General features: G+C 45.3%; 1 protein-coding gene across 1 annotated transcript in view; it reads right to left on the reverse strand.

The window, feature by feature from the left end:
* Positions 1-336: 336 nt before the first annotated feature.
* LOC148509528 (inhibitor of nuclear factor kappa-B kinase subunit epsilon-like) overlaps positions 337-23,239 on the reverse strand; it is a 145,968-nt gene continuing 123,065 nt past the window's right edge. The window contains exons 4-9 of the mRNA XM_088443002.1: positions 17,517-17,627; positions 10,364-10,543; positions 8,894-9,090; positions 3,964-4,028; positions 2,943-3,034; positions 337-442 (exon numbers count right to left, since the gene is read on the reverse strand). Coding sequence (XP_088299128.1) covers positions 337-442; positions 2,943-3,034; positions 3,964-4,028; positions 8,894-9,090; positions 10,364-10,543; positions 17,517-17,627 — 751 coding nt within the window. The remainder of the gene's footprint in view (positions 443-2,942; positions 3,035-3,963; positions 4,029-8,893; positions 9,091-10,363; positions 10,544-17,516; positions 17,628-23,239) is intronic.

Raw genomic sequence — 23,239 nt, forward strand, 5'->3', positions numbered from 1 at the left:
ACACAGCCCAGCCAGCCCTAACTCCCACCCTCCCTCTTCACTGTCCACAGCCGAGTGAGAAAATGGCGCCGACGCGGGTACCTTATATAGGTTCCAAAACCCGCGAGACTCGGAAGGCGGGATGATGACGTTTTGCCTCGATTTCAGATCCGAGTCAGGCGGGAAAAGTCGAGCCTGACTCGGATCTGCCTCGGATCGGGGGGGCTCGGGGGGGTTCGGATTTCAGAAATCCGAACCCGCTCACTCCTAGTTGGGACATCTAGATTGTCAGTGGTACTGGCCTGTTAAACACTGATCACCGTCAGTATAGAAGATAGCCCATAGTGCAATGCACCCTTACAGTCTTGTGTTTCTGCTTTCAGTGCTGACCAGGCAGTTAAAGTAAGACATCACTGCTGATTTCTTCTCATAGATCCTGCTGCACTCGGCTTTCAGGCTCTCACTGTAAAGAGATAAAGGATACTGGATCACTGGTGTACAGTGACATTCATCAGTTATTGCCAATGCTACAGTATGCAACAGAAGATCTTTAAATAGCAAGTAAAAAAACTGACCAATAGATACTGATACATAGCAAAGCATGTATTACTAAGTTAACGCTATAAATGTGTTGACAAAGGTTTTGACAAAGGTGTTCTACTTCTATGTGCACTATATATTTACATAAGCACTATATCATGGAAATACATGTTTATGTTAAAATAAAACCAGTTATAATTACTTTCCAATTAAACAAGCACATAGAAATAGTCTGACATGTATTCAGGATATAAACATAATGGTCTATATATCGGTATAATATAAAGGTATATATATGAATGCATAATTAATAATATGATTATTGTATTACATGCCTATTTTTGTATGAAAGTGTTACTAAAGGTGCGTACACACTAGGCGATCAGGAAAGACAGTACGATTACGACATGGGAGGTGTGGCAGCGGCAGGCCATGGCCATCTTCTCTCCTAAAGACAGAATGAGCTTCTGTGCAGAAGCTCATTCTGTCTAAGGGCCGGGCAGATGCGGATCACAGCCAAAAGTTGGAGAGCTCCGATCGTGGCAGCGTGCTGCGAGAGAGGAGGGTAGCAGCGCTGGTGGGGTTCACTGACAGTGCGGTAGGTGGGGGCAGCGACTGGTGGGGGGGGTTGCAGAGGCAGAGCCCTGGAATGCCCCTAGGTATTTGCTTATAGTGCCTATGCCTAGGGCCGGCTCTGACACAATGGATAGGAGTAGATGTACTAAACCTTAAGGAAAGATAAAGTGTAGAGAGATAAAGTACCAACCAATCAGCTCCTAACTGTCATCTCACAGGCTGTGTTTGAAAAATGACAGTTGGGAGCTAATTGGCTGGCACCTTATCACTTTCTTATCACTTTTCACTCTGTCTCCTAACACTGCTTAGTAAATAGACCCCTTTATCTCTCCAATGCTTAGTACATCTCCCCCGTATTAGGGTTGGGTATGAATTACCCGGTTCAAATCCCAACGCTGGCAGCCTGAAGGTGCAGAATCCCGACAGCGGCAGTAAGTAACCTATCCAGGGATCGCAGAGGGCTCGGATAGTGCAGGTAAGTATACATGAATGGCTACTAAACATTTATATTTATCGTGAGCCACTTCCTGTTCTATAACAATAGTCCCCTAAGTTTTCTGTTCGGGCCAATGTGTTCTCTTTTCCCGTGGTGGGTAATGTGTCCTTTTTCTTTTCACTGTGGGGGAGGGTCAATGTTTTTTTTTTTTGTGTGGGGGAGCAATGTGTGTTTTACTCTCCTGTGGGGGGGCAAGGTGTGTGTTCTTTTAATGTGTGTGTGTGTGTGTGTGTGTGTGTGTGTGGGGGGGACTATGTGTGTTTTTTTTCTTGTGGGAGCATAATTTAATAATTTTATAGTATTATGGGCCTGATTCAGAGCCGGACGCTCTGACCAGAGTGCTCGCTCTGAATCAGGGCCCTCCTACCTAAAAATGGAGCGGCCTCCTGGCCGCTTGCATAGCTGTGGGTGACCACCCACAGCTTATGCGAGCGACCAAAAAGATGGTCGCGATGGTCAAGACCATCGCGACCATCGGGCTTGCGACGAGACCCTGCGGTAGTGTGTCACTGCCGCAAGCCCAGGAGTGCTTTTGGCACTATCAGAGCCAAAAGCACTCCCACTGACATCACTAGTGATGTCAGTGAGGCCGGCTCCAGACGGAAGGCGTTCCCACGGGAACGCCTCCGTCTGGACAGCAACGCCCCCGGCACGCCCACCAAAGGGGGCGTGCTGTCAGTCACCATCGACAGCACGCCCCCTTTGGTGCGAGACTCGTATGCGGGTCTCGCGCATGCGCACGACGGAGCTCCCTCCGTCGTGCGCATGCGCATTAGGGCACCATCGACCCGCTTGTGAGTGCTCAGCGCTCGCGAGCGGGTCTGAATTAGGCCCTATGTACATAGTTAGCTCTCCAAAATTGTTGCACAGGGTGCGAGTAGACCTCGGGCCGGCCCTGATTACTAGTGTGCCCTTTACACATGTGTTTGCACTTTGTATAGGAGGAAGTACACCATTATCATTTTTAAGATGTTTGCAATGAAAAGTCAAACCAAAGCTACGTGTATTTACATGTATACATTACATTTTCAACTTGTGGGTTTAGTCATCCTTTAATGGGCAGATTTAAATATAAATTATTATGTCCACCCTGTGCCATGTCGATGTGTTGCACAGTTCTACTGGAAAATTACTTGGTAAACTGCAGTTCAAGGAAGTAGAGAATGATATTTGCACTTAACATGTAAATGTTATGCAAGGTCCATGTAGGCAGAAATCTTTCTACAGAGTACATACAAATGTTTCTGGGTTTCATTGTTACAAAACAGGGAAGGATGTTGCTTTAAATTTGGAGTTTAGCTGTAAAGTACCAGAAAGTGGACCCTGCTTGGATGATATATGTATCACTCACATGAGCCAATATGTCCCCCGGAGTATAAACTCTTGGCATGTCAACAAAGACTGTGTAACACGTAATGTCTGGTATACAGCACTAACAACATTCTGGAATAAAACAGATATTTGTTACAATTCATGTTGTAGATCTTAGCTTAGTTATATAACCTCTGCACAGTTATGAAATGACAAGTATATTATATAGTGAGTTTGTGCAGTACAATAAGAAGCTATTCACAGACGGCAAGCACATAATTCACACTCCTTTCATATTTATCCTGTAAGTTTTTTATTAGTAGTGTTGGTGGAATGGGTATGTAATGCCGGCTGTCAGGATGCCTTCTGTCAAAATACCAACAGCGGCATCCCAATGGTTGGCATCCCAATAGGGGTCAGGTAAGTATACTTACCTTCCCCCTTTCTCCCCCTAACCCTCCCTTCTTGTCGCCTAACCCTAACCCTTCCCATTCCACACTATAACCCTCCCCGTTAGTGCGTAAATCTAAGTCTCCCCCCTTCATGCCTAAACCTAACCCTACCCCCTTAGTGCCTAACCCTAACCCCCACCCCACCAATGGTGCCTAACCCAAACCCCCCTCCGCCCCCCCTAGTGATGCCTAACCCTCCCCCCTCGGGGTGCCTAACCCCCCGCAAAAATGTTGACACCTATCTTAAGTACCGTGTCAGACTTTGAGTGTTGGGATTCAGACCGGCGGCATACCATCCACTGGTCTGATAACTACATCCTGCGTTGGTGGAGGCATGTCACTAGTGTGCTAAAAGGATACTCCATTAGATGACCCAGCATAGAAGCGGTGGTAAAAAGCCATGGTAAACGCATCAGGTCTGGGGTTGCTGTGTCATAACTATGGATGCTAAACTGGCAATCAGTTTGCTGACTGGCCTTGAGGCTATAGTGGATATTAATGACATCAGTTTTATACAATGTGTACATATCAGTACTTTTGATCAAAAATGTAAAATTCCCAATCACTACTAAGCTATTCCACTCAACTGGACTATCATTTTCTACTTACTTTTGCAACAGAGCAGTCAACAGAAACTTCAACTGAGTGCAGAAACCTGGGGAAGTCCAATGCAGCTGGAAACAAGAATGGAAAGAAGTAAGGTCCGCACTGGTCAGACATCTCTGGCAAAGACATCCGAGCATACAAACCTAAATACTGTACTGGTGAAACAGACGCACCCACTGTATGGCCGCTACAATCAATCACTAATTGTACTCACTCACACTCACCAATCTGTAGCATGTTTGCTATGGAATTTAACAATAAAATAAAAATATGGTCATTTAAGTGTAACAGCTACAGACATAAGATTAGTATTAGTTTATGCGCAATAGATCATTTGAACTTGGCAATACATACTATTACAAAATGCTAGCCTTAAAATGCGATTTTTTTCGCACCGTGTATGCTTACCTTTTTGCAATCTGAGACTTGTTTTCCTCAAGTCTGACTTGAAACTCTCTGCAACTGGGGAACTGAGACCGGGGCTGAAATGGGCACAGAACTTCAGGAAGTGGGTGTGAATGTGAATGCAGTGGACGTACAGTCGCAATAAAAGTACATTAAGGGTGTGGTGTGGGCATGTATTGTATTCACAAATTGAGAGTAACTCGGCCACCAAAAAGTCTCAATTGCAGCCTCCTGAAGGGGTCTGACATGTCAGGTCTAACTCTGTGACAGCGTAGAGTTGATAGTGATTACTGCGAAGACGCTAATGGTGACTGCTTCTGATTTGTGGCAAATGTAAACAACACACCCATTTATACATATACAGAAAACAGCAGGAGCAATGTTTAAAAAAAGTCACCCTACATTGCACTAAACCCTCCTGCATGTACACTATGTAGACAAAATTGGTTGGACATCACATCGCAAGCAGAATGCATACCATTGCACACGAGTTCCAAATGGCTACTAATGTGGCGGTTTCGACAAGAACGCTTGGTCGGGAGGCCCATGCCCTTGCAGTTCTATGGAAACAACAAATGTTTTTATCAGGACGACAATGCCACCTGTCATGTTTCCAGGGTGACGCTGGACTGGTATACAGAAAATTCGGTAACCCAGATGGACTGGCCAGCTCAAAGTCCAGATCTTAACCCCATTAAGAACCTCTGGAGTGACGGGTGCGATCTAGGCTCGACATTCTTCAGTGTCACAGTTGGTTACTGTACTTAAGGCTGAATGGCAAAACATACCACCTGATGTTCTGTTGTCCAGGAACTTGTGGACAGTTTGCCAAGAAGGGTGTCTGCAGTAATCACTGCACGTGGTGGTCCTACAATGTACTGATGTCAATAAAATCTCTTCGATCTTTTTGCTGTCAGTGTCCAATCACTTTTGTGTACATAGTGTATAATTGCGAACACTTAAAATTAAAAAAAATATATTATATTTGCATCTGCTTTGAAGAGCAACTCAGATTTTTAAGCATACTTGCCAACTCTCCCTCATTGTCAGGGAGACTTCCTGAAATAGTAGCAATCTCCCTGTCTCCCTGAAGAGTCTAGCAATCTCCCTGATTGCACCTTACCCCCCATTATGAAGCTGTTATATTAAAAAAAACATAGATATATACATTCAAATTGGATCATTAGTATAATTTCCCTGCATTGGTTATAGGGCACAATCAGGGCCGGATAAGGGAGGGGCGACAGGGGCGGTCGTCCCTGGGCCCCCACACACAGAGGACCCCCACACTACTGCATGCAGCAGCACAGTCAGTGCTGCTGCATCAGCTTGGGGCAGGGCGGTAGTGTGGACGGCACATAAGTGCCGCCCGCACTACACAGCACAAACACACAGCCGCCGGCGCCGGCAGCTGTGTGTTTGTTTTAGTAGCCGATGAGAGTCACACAGACTCTCATCGGCTGCTGCGCTGCGGCCCACTGCCGGAGCCTCCGTCTTCCGGCTCCCGCAGTGGCTGATGGGAGAGACGATGACGTCTCTCCCATCATGCAGAGCGGGCCGGCCTGGGAGAACGCCAGACGGAAGAGCAGATGCCGGAGCGGGGCTTAAGGTAAGTGGAGAATTTTTTTTTTTTCAGTGTGTGTGTCTGGGGGTGGGGACAACTACTCCTAAGGGCACTGCTGCATTTGGACTACTACTAGGGGCACTGCTGTGTGGGGGGGGAAGTACTACTAGGGGCACTGCTGTGGGGGAGGAAGTACTACTAGGGGCACTGCTGTGTGGGGGGGGGAAGTACTACTAGGGGCACTGCTGTGGGGGGGGGAAAGTACTACTAGGGGCACTGCTGGGGGGGGAAGTACTACTAGGGGCACTGCTGTGGGGGGGGGGAGTACTACTAGAGGCACTGCTGTGGGAGGGGGGGAAATACTACTAGGGGCACTGCTGTGGGGGGGAGGAAAGTAGTACTAGGGGCACTGCTGGGGGGGGTATGTACTACTAGGGGCACTGCTGTGGGGGGGGGAAGTACTACTAGAGGCACTGCTGTGGGAGGGGGGGAAATACTACTAGTGGCACTGCTGTGTGGGGGGGGGACCTGCTGTGTGGGGGGGGAGTACTACTAGGGGCACTGCTGTGGGGGGGGAGGACTACTACTAGGGGCACTGCTGGGGGGGAAAGGATGACTACTACTAGGGGCACTGCTGTGGGGGGGGGAAGGACTACTACTAGGGACTTATAGGGGTACTACTAGGGGCACTGCTGGGGGGGGGAAGGACTACTACTAGGGACTTCTGGGGGTACTACTAGGGGCACTGCTGGGGGGGATTGGACTATTACTAGGGACACTGCTGGGGGTACTACTAGGGGCACTGCTGAGGATACTACTGGGGGCAATGCACACTGCTGCGATCACTACTGGGGGACACAGCATAGAGGGTGATTATTACTAGGGGTACTCCTGGGGGGACTACTGTTGAGGGGGGACTGCTACTGGGGGCATGGCTGGACTGGGCTCGTCTCTGTGTGGCTTGAAGGGGGCCCCCGCAACTTAGTTGCCCTGGGGCCCCCACAAGCCTTAATCCGGCCCTGGGCACAATGATCCCTATGCATTTTCTGAAAAGTTTTAGTGTGTTTTCATCAACATATACATCTTACTAACTGCTTTGGGGCTCGTTTACATTTGGGTGTAAGTATATTTTATGACACACCTCTCAGATGTAGCAGTACACACCCTCTGAAACGCCACGTTCATAGGTGCTGCTTTCACAATCTCCCTGAAATGCTTTTTCAAAGTAGGTAAGTATGATTTTAAGCCACTTGGTACTATAAAGTTGCATATTCCAGCCATTAACCTCCATATCTTCCAGTTCATTATGTACTGCAGTTTTTAGTATTGTAAGGTTAGTGAAGTCACACCTCTCTAGTCACATTCCAGTCTCATCTCAGGAAAGTTCGACAGGAGGGCAGATGTGCAGTCAAGGGGAGGAAGTCGCAGCTTGGGATTAGCGTATGTATCTGACTGTGAATAGGTTGCAGAGCAGCGATATTTTAGAAAATCGCACATTGCGATTGCAACAGACTATGAATAAGGCCCTAAATGTCAAAATGTTATCCAACATGAAACAGTCGGCACCACCTATAGACTGTAAGGGGTAAATTTACTAAAGGTCGATTTTAATCGATTTCAAATCGATCAACATCAATGTTGTGTTTCAGGAGCTTTTTTATATTGATTTTTAAATGTGAGTAAATGTGTGATTTAACCCCTGAAACACATCGGTGTTGATTCATCCATTAAAATCGATTGAAATTGACATTTAGTAAATTTACCCCTAAGTATGTACTGCACTATAATGAGATTTTTAAACTTGAAAACCATATTTTGACTCCTGAATTAGAGACTTTTCCAGTAATGACTGTGCCTTTATTTTTTACAGTCTGTATGTATTTAATAAATAAAATACGGACATTGTGACTTTACTCATTATGACATCTATTAATAAAATGGCATAACTAAATTAGATTTCAGCACCAATAACAGTTGCATTCCATTGATAAATTCCTTCATAGCCAGCATCCCCAAATACAACTGCTTCAGTTTGTGTAGTTTACAGATTTTTGTACAATGTTCTATTTTAAATATTTACAATAAATTAAATGTCACCATTAAATTATAGCTAGATCTAAGTTGCTTTATAAAAACAAATCACCAATATCATTTACAATTATATGCAGAAACATTTACAAACATAAAACTATCAAAATAAAAAGTTTTTTCTTTTACTATGGAGATGATTTTTCCACAAACACGAGACTTTCTATCAGCAAAACCATTAAAAAAGTCTTTGCAGTTAGCTTATTTGAGAATTAAATGGTTGCTAACAGAGAACAATAGTTTGCAGTGAGATTTGTGACATACAATATAACTTAAGTCGCCTTAAGCTCAAAGATATTGACCATAAAAATAACCTATATTGTTCGGTGCCAACTAAATATCCATTGCTGCTCTGTTAATAAGTAGTATTACAGCCCCACTCTATTACAGACAGCTGAAGCCACTCCTACATAGGAATGGCCATCGACCATCGATAATTAACAAACATCAGTGGTTAACTACCGATGGGTGGTGATTTGCCGTTGATGGCATAGATCCAATGGTTCATCGATGGCATAGATCCAATGGGCTGTCCACAAATGGTTCATCCATTGATGGACAGCCCACCGATGGCCATTCCTGCTCCTACATCATTATGACGGGATTTAATGCTGGTCAAAAAGCAGAGAAAACAGTTTCTGGAGTTACTGGTGGCTTCACTCTCTAACGCCAAGGCATTTGTGAATGTCATACAAGATATTTTGTAAATTGGATATACTTGTATTTTTTTTTTCTTGTTTTTTTTTAAGGTTAAATAGCCCTTTAAGTATACCACTGACAGTCAAACAAGACTGAAGAGAAAACAGCTCCACTGCATGATGCATAAGCACAATCCAATTCAAACATAAACTGAAATAAGAGATACATCTAACTCACGGTCTTTATAGGCGACTCCCAATGGGCCCTCACTCTCATAAACGACTAAAATAAGTGGGTACTGTTCTGTTGTCCTGGAAAGCTGCTGGACCTGCCAGGTTGGACTGATAGGGTAGGGATGTCCCTCACAGAAATAGGTCTGTCTCTCTGGTGCAACTCCAGTTTGTTTGGTGACAGTTTCCATAAATATACCCACACTGTACCAAGAGAACAAGCAGAAGACTTGAATTTACATCCTGCCACATAATAGAAAGACATTATATTGGTGACACAGTAGCATACTTGCAAACTATCCCTGATTGTCACGGAGACTCCCTGAAATAGTAGCAATCTGTAACTGTTATATACTTGGGAAAAATGGAGATATTTCAGTTCAAATGGTATAATCAGTGCCATTTCCCAGCATTGGTTATAAGACACAATGGCCCTCATTCAGACCCACTCGCGAGCGGCGGTCCGCTCGCAAGTGGGTCGATGGTCTGCACTGCGTATGCGCACGACGGAGGGAGCTCCGTCGTGCGCATGCGCGAGACGCGCCGAGCGAAGGACTTTCCTTCGCTCGGAGTGTCTCATCAAAGGGGGCGTGGTGTCGATGTTGACTGACAGCACACCCCCTTTGGTGGGCGTGCCGGGGACGTGCCTGCCAGACGGAGGCGTTCCCAAGGGAACGCATACCGTCTGAAGCCGGCCCCACTGACATCACTAGTGATGTCAGTGGGAGTGATTTTGGCTCTGATAGAGCCAAAATCACTCCTGGCCTTGCGGTTGAAAAACTCAACCGCAGGCTTTTGCTCGCAGTTTCGATGGTCGCGATGGTCAAGACCGTCGCGACCATCATCCTGCACGCTCGTATATGCTGTGGGTGGTGACCCACAGCTATATGAGCGTCCAGGAGGAAGCTCCATATTAATGGAGGTGGGCCCTGATTCAGAGCGAGTGCTCTGGTCAGAGCGTCTGGCTCTGAATCAGGGCCAATGATCCCTATGGCTACATACATTTCATATAAGGTTTCTCTTGACCACTTATATGGAACCCCTTTAAAACACAATACATGAGCAAGCCCTGAAAAGTATCAGTGTAACAAGTAGATCTTACTAACAAGTAGATCTCACAGAAAGGGTAGTGGATAAGTGGAATAGCCTCCCATCAGATGTGGTTGAAGCTAATACGGTGAAACAATTTAAACACGCTTGGGATAGGCATAAGAATATCCTTAAGAGAGACGTAAGGAGTAAATAGGGTTGAAGTTGCCTAAATGATACATGAAAAGGGGCAGACTAGATGGGCCAAGTGGTTCTCACCCTATTACATTTGGCCCTTAGTGTTACGCTATAAATAAATGATACATAAGCATAGATAAGGTTTGTGCATCTAAGTGTTGCTCCATCACAAAGATATAAAATAGATTTCCTGGATCATAAAAGGACAATAATTAACCTTTGTTTGCAATACTGCAGATAAAATGCTTACGAGTTATAATGGTGTAAGTAAATCTTCAGCATCCGGGCCTGGGGCAAGGAGAACACATGGATGGCCATCCCCTCCAGCATGTTGTTGGTTTCAGCAAAGAACTGATCAAAGCCCCAGCATTTGTCCTGGTCAGCCTCCAGGATATTTGGAAAAATGGATTTCAGCTGGGTCTTCAATCCTCTGTAAAGAAGCAGCTAACAATAATAAAAGCTCATATGTTTTATTTTGAAATCAGGTATACCTAGCATCGTAGTGTCTACCTCCAGCTGTCTTATGAATAGCTGATTGTGAGCAACACAACACAATTGTACAAGCAAAATGCCAAAGTCATTTCTTCATTAGTATTGTCATGTACCAAGTTACCTAGTGAGCGTGTCAAAGACAGCAATCTCATCTGATTTGAGGTTTTGCCCAGGCATGGGCAATCAGGGAATTCCATAGGGAATGGAAAACATAATATATATATATATATATATATATATATTACATGTCTCCAAATATTCCAATGAACTTGGAGTGGTGGACACTAGTTTAATGAGAGCCTTACTGATCAGAGATCTGGTTCTTACATTGTCTGAGATGGCAGCAAGCAGTCCCTACGGACTAATGATTATAGTGGGACTACTTTTGTATATTAATATGTGTGCATAAAATGTACACAACACAGGAAGTAAATACCCCCTAAACCCATGATTTAATGAACAATAGATGAGGCTCTAATGTGCTGTATACTTAACAAAAAAAAAAAAGAAAAGTTGCAATTAATTGAGAGGTTTGGACATTGGGGTGATGTTATATTTGCTCACGGGCACATTCTTATTACAGATCATCGGGACAGCTGCAGCTGTGACTACTGAAAGGCATGTAACATTGGGAGGGCATGGGGCTACAGCTGGAGGAAGAGACCGGCCAGGGAAGACGTCAATAAGGTAAATGTTAATAAAATTGACTGTTGCGATAATTTTCTTTTCTGCAGCCATAAGGGCCTCATTTAGGCTCAAGTGCAAAGCAAAATGAAGGGAGCAAATTTGCATTTGGTAAAAGTTAAACCATGTTTCACTGCAGGTGGGTCAAGACAGATGTGGGTTTAAGAGGGGGCATATCCTAGCTCAACTTTAATTCACAATGTAAAAATAAAGCTGCCAGGTCTGTGGAAACAAAGTAGGTTTTTAACATGTGGAAGTGAGGATGGGAGTAGACATAGTTCCACACTTAAAGTACATTAGTAAGCTGCAAGTAAGTTTTGTCATTTAATTTTGCAACTTTAATCAGTGATATTCTCCTATATATGAGACACTTTATTAAAAAGTTATCACTTGCCTATCTTGCTGGAGAAAGATGTGACAAGGGGAAACTAGAAGGGTGCTATAAAGGGACAAGTGGCCAATGAAATTGTGTTATGGTGTTTACGCTCTTATCTTGCAGTAGTCATTGTTGGATCTGGTGCGTGGAGGAGTTATATGGTAATAGCCAACTATAATATTTACACGAAAGGAGGTGGAACATCAACATACACTGGATATAGTTCTACCGGAGCACTGTTTTACAAAATGTTTCTTTGCATTTAATAAAAAGTTTAAGAATTTTGGTAGAGCGCAATTAATAAGAAGGTGACTTTTACACTCATTTTGTTTGCTCTGTTCTCATAGAGATAGGTTAACACTGTGCAGAAAAAAGTCCAACAACCTGACACAATTTCATAGACTTGTTTAATTACCAATGATGAAATCTTAGCTTGCATTCTTGTTACTACACTGCAGCCAATCACCAATCTGCCTCTGATCTAGGGGTGAGCGGGTTCGGATTTCTGAAATCCGAACCCCCCCGAGCCCCCCCGATCCGAGGCCGATCCGAGTCAGGCTCGACTTTTCCCGCCTGACTCGGATCTGAAATCGAGGCAAAACGTCATCATCCCGCCTTCCGAGTCTCGCGGGTTTTGGATCCTATATAAGGTACCCGCGTCGGCGCCATTTTCTCACTCGACTGTGGACAGTGAAGAGGGAGGGTGGGAGTTAGGGCTGGCTGGGCTGTGTAGTGTAGTGTAGTGTAGTGCAGAGTAGTGTTGTGCTGTGCTGCGCTGTGCTGCTGTTGTCCACTACTTCAAAGTCCATAGGGGCTGGCTGTGTGGTGCTGTGCTGCTGTTGTTAATAGGGGCTGTGTCCACTACTTCAAAGTCCATAGGGGCTGGCTGGACTGTGTTGTGCAGTCAGTTCTCCATAGGGGCTATGTCCACTCCAAAGTTCTGTGCAGTGTCCCAGTCCTAAAGGGGTGCTGTAGTGTTGTCCAGGGGGTGCTCTGTCCATCAGGGGTGCTCCCCCCAAAGTGCTAAAAAAATAATATTTTTTGTGTGTTTGTGAATTGTGTGCGCAGTAGCCGCACATGCATCAACAAAGTAGTGCCAAGCATGCGCCTGTGTCATAAGTAAAGGGCCGGCTGGCTTGACCGTTAAAGGGTGCTGTAACCCCCAAAGTACACTCCAAACCAAAAAAATATATATTTTCTGTGTTTGTGAATTGTGTGCGCAGTAGCCGCACGTGCATCAACAAAGTAGTGCCAAGCGTGCGCCTGTGTCATAAGTAAAGGGCCGGCTGGCTTGACCGTTAAAGGTGCTGTAACCCCCAAAGTACACTCCAGTCCAAACCAAAAAAAAAAATATTTTCTGTGTTTGTGAATTGTGTGCGCAGTAGCCGCACGTGCATCAACAAAGTAGTGCCAAGCGTGCGCCTGTGTCATAAGTAAAGGGCCGGCTGGCTTGACCGTTAAAGGGTGCTGTAACCCCCAAAGTACACTCCAGTCCAAACCAAAAAAAAAATATTTTCTGTGTTTGTGAATTGTGTGCGCAGTAGCCGCACGTGCATCAACAAAGTAGTGCCAAGCGTGCGCCTGTGTCATAAGTAAAGGGCCGGCTGGCTTGACCGTTAAAGGGTGCTGTAACCCCCAAAGTACACTCCAGTACAAACCAAAAAAAAAATGATTTTCTGTGTTTGTGAATTGTGTGCGCAGTAGCCGCACGTGCATCAACAAAGCAGCGCCAAGCGTGCGTCTGTGTCCCATAAGTAAAGAGCCGGCTGGCTCATTTCTTAAAGGGTGGTGTAACCCACAAAGTGCACTACTCTCCAGCAAAAATAAAAAAATATTTTCTGTGTTTGTGTGCGCCTTAGCCGCAGGTATATATCAATATAACATAAATGGAGGACCAAACTTTCTCCGATAAAAATAAAATAGGGAAAGATCAAGAACCATTTCCTCCTAGTGCTGTTGCTGCTGCTGGGAGTTGTTCATCATCCCAGAGAGGAAGTAGGAACATCACTACTTTTACTAAACAATTGACCCTCCAACAGTCCCTAGCGATGAGGATGAAGTACGACAGCAGTCATCCTGAAGCAAAACGTATAACTGAGGCCTTGACTGCTATGTTGGTGTTAGACGTGCATCCGGTATCCGCCATTAGTGCAGTGGGATTTAGACAATTGATGGAGGTAGTGTGTCCCCGGTTCCAAATCCCGTCTAGATTCCACCTGCATCCTCAAAGCAGCAGCGACAAGCGTGCGTCTGTCTGTTAAAGGGTGGTGTAACCCTCAAAGTGCTCCAAAAAATAAAAAACTATTTTTTTAATGTGTTTGTGACTTGTGTGCGATGTAGCCGCACGTGCATCAACATAGTAGCAGCGCCAAGCGTGCGCCTGTGTCATAAGTCAAGGGCTGGTTTGGACATCTGGTCCGGACTGAAGGACGTGCCAACAATTTCTGACAAGTCTACTGTCACTGCATATGATACTGTCCTCAAAGCAGCAGCGACAAGCGTGCGTCTGTCTGTTAAAGGGTGGTGACACCCTCAAAGTGTGCTACACAAACAATAAAAATATTCTTCTTTTTTCTGTCTTTGTGAATTGTGTGGGCTGTAGCCGCACTTGCATCCTCAAAGCAGCAGCGACAAGCGTGCATCTGTCTGTTAAAGGGTGGTGACACCCTCAAAGTGTGCTACACAAACAATAAAAATATTCTTCTTTTTTCTGTCTTTGTGAATTGTGTGGGCTGTAGCCGCACTTGCATCCTCAAAGCAGCAGCGACAAGCGTGCGTCTGTCTGTTAAAGGGTGGTGTAACCCTCAAAGTGCTCCAAAAAATAAAAAACTATTTTTTTAATGTGTTTGTGACTTGTGTGCGATGTAGCCGCATGTGCATCAACATAGTAGCAGCGCCAAGCGTGCGCCTGTGTCATAAGTCAAGGGCTGGTTTGGACATCTGGTCCGGACTGAAGGACGTGCCAACAATTTCTGACAAGTCTACTGTCACTGCATATGATACTGTCCTCAAAGCAGCAGCGACAAGCGTGCGTCTGTCTGTTAAAGGGTGGTGACACCCTCAAAGTGTGCTACACAAACAATAAAAATATTCTTTTTTTTTCTGACTTTGTGAATTGTGTGGGCTGTAGCCGCACTTGCATCCTCAAAGCAGCAGCGACAAGCGTGCGTCTGTCTGTTAAAGGATTACATCGGTGACAGCATCCAAGTAGGCATGTCAGACAGTCCGTACCTGTACTGGCAGGAAAAAGAAGCAATTTGGAGGTCCCTGTACAAACTGGCTCTATTTTACCTGAGTTGCCCCCCCTCCAGTGTGTACTCCGAAAGAGTGTTTAGTGCAGCCGGGAACCTTGTCAGCGAAAGGCGTAGGAGGTTGCTTCCACAAAATGTGGAGAAGATGATGTTCATAAAATGAATTATAAACTCTTCCAGGGAGACCAGCCTCCAGAACGTACAGAGGGACCTGTGGTTGTGGATTCCAGCGGGGAAGAATTAATACTCTGTGAGGATGAGGATGTACACAACACTGAAGAGGGTGAGGGATCGGTGGATGAGGAGGATGAGGACGACATCTTGCCTCCATAGAGCCAGTTTGTGCAGGGACAGATTAATTGCCAGCTTGTTTTGTGGGGGCCCAAACGAACCAATCATTTCAGCCACAGTCGTGTGGCAGACCCTGGCACTGAAATGTTTGGTTTGTTAAAGTGTGCATGTCCTGTTTATACAACATAAGGGTGGGTGGGAGGGCCCAAGGACAATTCCATCTTGCACCTCTTTTTTTTCTTTGCATTATGTATAGTTTGGGGCCTAGTTTTTCAAACTGCCATCCTGTCTGCCACTGCAGTGTCACTCCTAGATGGACCACGTGTTTGTGCCGCCCACTCGTATCTCTTAGCATAGTCATCCAGCTACCTTGGTGCAACCTTTTGGACATAAAAACACTATTGTGAGGTGTGAGGTGTTCAGAATAGACTGGAAATGAGTGGAAATTAAGGTTATTGAGGTTAATAATAGCATAGGAGCAGAAAAACCCACAAATTCTGTGATTTTAGCTGTTTTTATGCTTTTTTTCAAAAAAATACAGATCCAAAACACAAAACCCAGAACCCAAAACACGGAAGGGTGGTTTTGGCAAAACCAATCCAGATCCAAAACACGAAGAAAGATCCAGATCCAAAACCAAAACACAAAACACGAAAAGTGGCCGGTGCACACCCCTACTCTGATCAATTAATTTTTCAAGTGACTAAATAAACAGAAGTGGTTTTTGAAAGGCTCAGCAAACACAAAATTACCTTATTTATAAACACCTGCCCCAAGTGACTCCTCCATCCCCTGTTCCTACCCTGGTGCAGGTATTCATTGCCCTTACAGAAAAAAGCACAGGACTGCAATGATAAATGAATGAACGGTAATTTCCCAAGGCAATGCAAGGTCATTTTCCATGACAATCCTGTGCCATTTTTCAAGAGGGTGGGAAGACCTGCATTAGACATTAAACAGCAGAGCCATAACTAGACTTTCTGATGCCCTGTGCCAGAAAGAGCATTGGCGCCCCCCTCATTTTTCAAAGGGACATGATGCAACCAAAAAAGGGCCATGGCCTTATGGGGAAGGGCCAGGGAAGCTATAGGAGAGGCCAGGAGATGCTGGGGATGAAATAAGAGGAAGCTACAAGTAAGAATGATAATAAACAGAAATTTGACAGGCCCAAACAGCGCCCCCTGCCCTGTGGTGCCCTGTGCGATGGCACCGGCCACACTACCCTAACTACGGCCCTGATAAACAGAAACCTGTCATGCCATATTCTCTCTAAGGGCCGTATTCAATTGGAGGCGAAAAGTCAGTTTCTGCGTGCTTTTGGCAGAAACTTTTCGCCGATGACGTCATTTTCGCCTGTTTGGCTTTTAACCCGTATTCAAATTGAAAGACTTTCTTCAATGCAATGTAATAGGTGAAAAAGTTTCGCCTATGAATGGGAGGTGGAAAAAAGATCAGAATATGGATTTTGGGGTGCAACGTTGCGGGAACCCCCCTGCAGCCTTCAGACAGTTCCCCAAATGGTAATCTGTGTCAAAAAAATGTAAAAAAATACTTAAGGACACCCAAAAAAATTACTTTGAAAAAGGGGGTGAAAAAAAAAATTGGGGGTACAAACTTAAAAAATAGCGAACTTGACTCTGGGGGGGGGGTCCCCAAGTATGCCCCAAGTGTTTTTTTGATTGCAGGTGCTTGCGGCAGGTGGATTTTTCACGATTTTTCAACTTCACTTTAGCAACTTTTAAATATGCTGACCCCCATTTTCAAGTACCCCAAATTTGCTGGGATAAGTTATTTTCTGGAAAAAAAGCTCCTAAATACTATTCTGCACCACGTATAGAAAAACGCTATTTAACAGCTATTTAGCCCGTTTAAAAACACCAAATACCTTCAGCAAGCCAAATCGGTTGTACCATAGCTAACCCCAATATCAGAGCATCTTTTGGGGGGTGTCATTCTGATTTCCCCAAAAATGACAGTACTTTCCACATGTTTCAGTGTCGCCGGGTCCCGATTTCGCGTACTTCCATATTGAATACGGGGTAAAGCAGGGACGGCCGCAATATTTTTCCGCCTGCAGAACAGGCGAAGTAGGCGGAAAGTCCAGGCCACGAAAAAGTATCGCGGCTCGGCTCATATTGAATACGGCTCAAAATGGTGAACACTTCCAATAATTAAAATTGTAATTTGTTGCAGTAAAAAATAGCCATCATTTTATCATTGAGCAACATAATTGTTTTACTAAAATAACGAGGACACTGTACCAATAGACTCCAAGGAAATAAACATTTGAATACATCTAATTGTCTTACTCTGATAGGCGGCAGTTAACTGGCAGATCGTAAATCCACTCAATGGGGCCTCGCTCTTTCCTCTGCACTCCTGCAATGGCTCCCTGTGGCTTTTCTGTGGTTATTTTGTGCCTGTATGTTAGTAAAAGATATATAAAAATATAATAATGGCACTCCACTAACCCAGTTTTATTCATATAATACGGTCTCTCAAAAATACTCCTCAAACATTACCACTGAATTAGCAACAGTGAAGTAATTCATGTCACTGTGGAAATAGTCTACATTAGATAAGATGATCTATTAGACTATGGTTACCAAACTGTTATATACCAACTCTCCCAGAAAAAAACACATACCCTGGATACGTGCTCATACCTGGCCACAGCTCTCCTGCACATCACAATACTCTATAGTGCTGAATGCAGTCCTCCAGTGACTGCCATGATATATAGTTCCAAAGACCATTCTATTACAGTGTCTCAAATATCATGCATCATACTGTATATGGCCACCCCAATATAAGCCTATTACATAGCCCTAATACCCGCCCAATGAACATTGATACAGTTGACGACACTTGGGGCTGAATCAGCGTTGTAAGAAAGGCGGTCTCAGTTGTGACCACATTGCGTGCTAAGAAATAAGTACAAATCTTCTCCTGTGTCAGTGCTGGCTGCATCTATATCACCCGCTAGTGAAAGCAGCCGTCAACTATCAGAGCGCATTTGTACCAGTCCTATTCCTGGTGCAAGAGATCTATCCCAAATCATACAGATCTCTGCATATGACTCTGAAGAGCCTGTAATCTGCCTGCGTGCCCCCAGAGCGAGGCAGCTGAGATGCATATAGTACCACTTTGCATTGCTTACACTTGCGTATGCTTGTCTCGTACACATGCACAATGCGAAAAATCACATTGCACATAGAAAATAGAATAAGGACATTTTACAGTTACTTAAACTAACTAATTCATTTATACTATCTATGTAAATATTAGGTGCAAAATCACCTTTAAAGGTGGTGCTTTGTTTATAGACTTTACATAGTTTCTATGATTTTGTTACTAAAGTGTGTTGCAACGTTCCCCAAAATCCCTTTACCTCCTACAAGAGTTCTCCTCTCAACATATATAGATTATTGCTAATAGAGCTGTGAATTCATTAATTAAAGTCTGCATCAATAAGAATGTTTAATGTGCTTTCATAGATATACACCAGCACTGTCTCACGCATTCATGTTTATGTCAGAGATGGCCTCACACACAGCATAGGGAAAGACAAGACAACCAAGCACTCTCTGACATATGAACTGATTATATATATATATATATATATTAGGGGTGTGCACCGGCCACTTTTCGTGTTTTGTGTTTTGGTTTTGGATCTGGATCTTTCTTCGTGTTTTGGATCTGGATTGGTTTTGCCAAAACCACCCTTCCGTGTTTTGGGTTCTGGGTTTTGTGTTTTGGATCTGTATTTTTTTTTAAAAAAGCATAAAAACAGCTAAAATCACAGAATTTGTTGGTTTCTCTGCTCCTATGCTATTATTAACCTCAATAACCTTAATTTCCACTCATTTCCAGTCTATTCTGAACACCTCACACCTCACAATAGTGTTTTTATGTCCAAAAGGTTGCACCGAGGTAGCTGGATGACTATGCTAAGCGACACGAGTGGGCGGCACAAACACGTGACCCATCTAGGAGTGACACTGCAGTGGCAGACAGGATGGCAGTTAGAAAAACTAGGCCCCAAACTGTACATAATGCAAAGAAAAAAAAGAAATGCAAGATGGAATTGTCCTTGGGCCCTCCCACCCACCCTTATGTTGCATAAACAGGACATGCACACTTTAACAAATCAATCATTTCAGCGCCAGGGTCTGCCACACAACTGTGGCTGAAATGATTGGTTCGTTTGGGCCCCCACAAAACAAGCTGGCAATTAATGTGTCCCTGCACAAACTGGCTCTACGGAGGCAAGATGTCATCCTCATCCTCCTCATCCACCGATTCCTCACCCTCTTCAGTGTGTACATCCTCATCCTCACAAAGTATTAACTCGTCCCCACTTGAATCCACCACCACAGGTCCCTCTGTACCTTCTGGAGGCTGGTCTCCCTGGAAGAGCTGATAATTCATTTTGATGAACATCATCTTCTCCACATTCTGTGGAAGCAACCTCCTACGCCTTTCGCTGACAAGGTTCCCGGCTGCACTAAACACTCTTTCGGAGTACACACTGGAGGGGGGGCAACTCAGGTAAAATAGAGCCAGCTTGTACAGGGGCCTCCAAATTGCCTCTTTTTCCTGCCAGTACAGGTATGGACTGTCTGACATGCCTACTTGGATGCTGTCACCGATGTAATCCTCCACCATTCTGTCAATGGTGACAGTATCATATGCAGTGACAGTAGACATGTCAGAAATTGTTGCCAGGTCCTTCAGTCCGGACCAGATGTCCAAACTTGGTCCTGCCTGCCCTGCATCACCGCCAGCGGGTTGCTTAGGATACCTAAGTTTTTTCCTGGCAGCCCCAGTTGCGGGAGAAAATGAAGAAGGAGCCGTTGACGTGTCACGTTCCGCTTCAGCTGACAGTGTGTTCACCAGCAGGTCTTTGCACCTCTGCAGGCTTGTGTCGGCCGGAAAGAGAGACACCACATAGGCTTTAAACCTAGGATCAAGCACGGTGGCCAAAATGTAGTGGTCTGATTTCAACAGATTGACCACCCTGGAATCCTGGCAAAGCGAATGAAGGGCTTCATCCACAAGTCCCACATGCCGAGCGGAATCGCTCCGTCTTAGCTCCTCCTTCACTTTCTCCAGCTGCTTCTGCAAAAGCCTGATGAGGGGAATGACCTGACTCAAGCTAGCTGTGTCTGAACTGACTTCACGTGTGGCAAGTTCGAAGGGCTGGAGAACCTTGCACAACACGGAAATCATTCTCCACTGCGCTTGAGTCAGGTGCATACCCCCTCCTTTGCCTATGTCATAGGTGGATGTATAGGCTTGTATGGCCTTTTGCTGCTCCTCCATCCTCTGAAGCATATAGAGGGTTGAGTTCCACCGCGTCACAACCTCTTGCTTCAGGTGATGGCGGGGCAGGTTCAAGAGTGTTTGCTGGCGCTCCAGTCTTCGGCACGCAGTCGCTGAATGGCGAAAGTGGCCAGAAATTTTTCGGGCCACCCAAAGCGTCTCCTGCACGCCCCTGTCGCTTTTCAGAAAATTCTGCACCACCAAGTTTATTGTGTGAGCAAAACATGGGACGTGCTGGAATTTGCCCAGACGTAATGCCCGCACAATATTGGTGGCGTTGTCAGATATCACAAATCCCCAGGAGAGTCTAAGTGGGGTAAGCCACTGGGCGATGATTTCCCTCAGTTTCTCTAAGAGGTTGTCGGCGGTGTGCCTCTTACTGAAACCGGTGATACACAGCGTAGCCTGCCTTGTAACGAGCTGGCGTTTCTGAGATGCTGCTACTGGTGACGCTGCTGCTGTTGCTGCGTAAGGTGATACATCTACCCAGTGGGCTGTCACAGTCATATAGTCCTTAGTCTGCCCTGTTCCACTTGTCCACATGTCCGTGGTTAAGTGGACATTGTGTACAACGGCATTTTTCAGGACACTGAGGACACTTTTTCTGACGTTTCTGTACAGTCTCGGTATCGCCTGCCTAGTGAAGTGGAATCTAGACGGGATTTGGAACCGGGGACACACTACCTCCATCAATTGTCTAAATCCCACTGCACTAATGGCGGATACCGGGCGCACGTCTAACACCAACATAGCAGTCAAGGCCTCAGTTATACGTTTTGCTTCAGGATGACTGCTGTCGTACTTCATCCTCCTCGCTAAGGACTGTTGGAGGGTCAATTGTTTAGTAAAAGTAGTGGTGTTCCTACTTCCTCTCTGGGATGATGAACGACTCCCAGCAGCAGCAACAGCAGCAGCGGCAGCAGTAGGCGTAGCAATGCAGGATCCTCCAGAGGAATCCCGGATAGGAGAGTCAGTCATGCCAGTGACATGGCCTGCAGGACTACTTCCGATCCTGACTAAGGAGGAAATTGACGAGGAGGGAGTTGACGGTGTGGTTTGCAGGCTCTTTGATACAACAGGACAACGGGATTTAGGTGTCCCTGGACTGCTTACGGTCTTAGCCAAAGTTTCTGAACTTGACAGTAACTTTTTATGAACGCGCTGCAGGTGCCGTATAAGGGAGGATGTTCCTAGGTGGTTGACGTCCCTACCCCTACTTATTTCACCTTTACATATGGTACATATGGCAAGACAGTTGTTGTCCGGATTTGGATAGAAATATTGCCAGACCAAAGAGGTGGAATGTTTGGTCTTCTGCCCAGGCATGACCGTGATGGGCTTTTTCATCCCACGGACAACAACTGTCTCCCCCGGAGCCTGATTTAAACAAACCACATCACCATCAGAATCCTCCTCGCCAACTTCCTCCTCAGCGCCAGCTACACCAGTATCCTCATCCTGTTGTACTTCAACAGTGACATCTTCAATTTGCATATCAGCAAGTGGACTGTGGGTGCTCCTTTCAGCACTTGCAGGGGGCGTGCAAATGGTGGAAAGAGCCACCTCTTCCCGTCCAGTGCTGGGAAGGTCAGGCATCGCAACCACCACCACACTTGGACTCTCCTTGGGGATTTGTGATATCTTCTTAGAAAGCACAGTTCTTCGCTGTGCTTTTGCCAGCTTAACTCTTTTGATTTTTTTAGTGGGAGGAGGGCTTCCATCGTCATGTGAAGCTGAACCACTAGTCATGAACATACTAGGGATCGACCTTAGCCATTCCTTGCCACTCCGTGTCGTAAATGGCATATTGGCAAGTTTACATTTCTCTTCAGCTGATTTAAATGTCTTTTTCAAGGTCATTTTCCTGAACTTTGCCATTTGGGATTGTATGTGCCCTCTACTATGACATTGGGCATCGGCCTTGGCAGACGACGTTGATGGCATGTTATCGTCTATGTCATGACTAGTGGCAGCAGCTTCAGCACTAGGAGGAAGTGGTTCTTGATCTTTCTCTATTTTATTTTTATCGGAGAAAGTTTGGTCCTCCATTTATGTTATATCGATTTGATATATACGGCTAAACACAGAAAATAATTTTTTTTTTGGTTTGGACTGGAGTGTACTTTCGGGGGTTACAGCACCCTTAACGGTCAAGCCAGCCGGCCCTTTACTTATGACACAGGCGCACGCTTGGCACTACTTTGTTGATGCACGTGCGGCTACTGCGCACGCAATTCACAAACACAGAAAATAATTTTTTTTTTGGTTTGGACTGGAGTGTACTTTCGGGGGTTACAGCACCCTTAACGGTCAAGCCAGCCGGCCCTTTACTTATGACACAGGCGCACGCTTGGCACTACTTTGTTGATGCACGTGCGGCTACTGCGCACACAATTCACAAACACAGAAAATAATTTTTTTTTGGTTTGGACTGGAGTGTACTTTCGGGGGTTACAGCACCCTTAACAGTCAAGCCAGCCGGCCCTTTACTTATGACACAGGCGCACGCTTGGCACTACTTTGTTGATGCACGTGCGGCTACTGCGCACGCAATTCACAAACACAGAAAATAATTTTTTTTTTGGTTTGGACTGGAGTGTACTTTCGGGGGTTACAGCACCCTTAACGGTCAAGCCAGCCGGCCCTTTACTTATGACACAGGCGCACGCTTGGCACTACTTTGTTGATGCACGTGCGGCTACTGCGC

Source organism: Taudactylus pleione, unplaced genomic scaffold (genome assembly GCF_031769625.1).
Source record: "Taudactylus pleione unplaced genomic scaffold, aTauple2 ptg000321l, whole genome shotgun sequence".
NCBI lineage: Eukaryota > Metazoa > Chordata > Amphibia > Anura > Myobatrachidae > Taudactylus > Taudactylus pleione.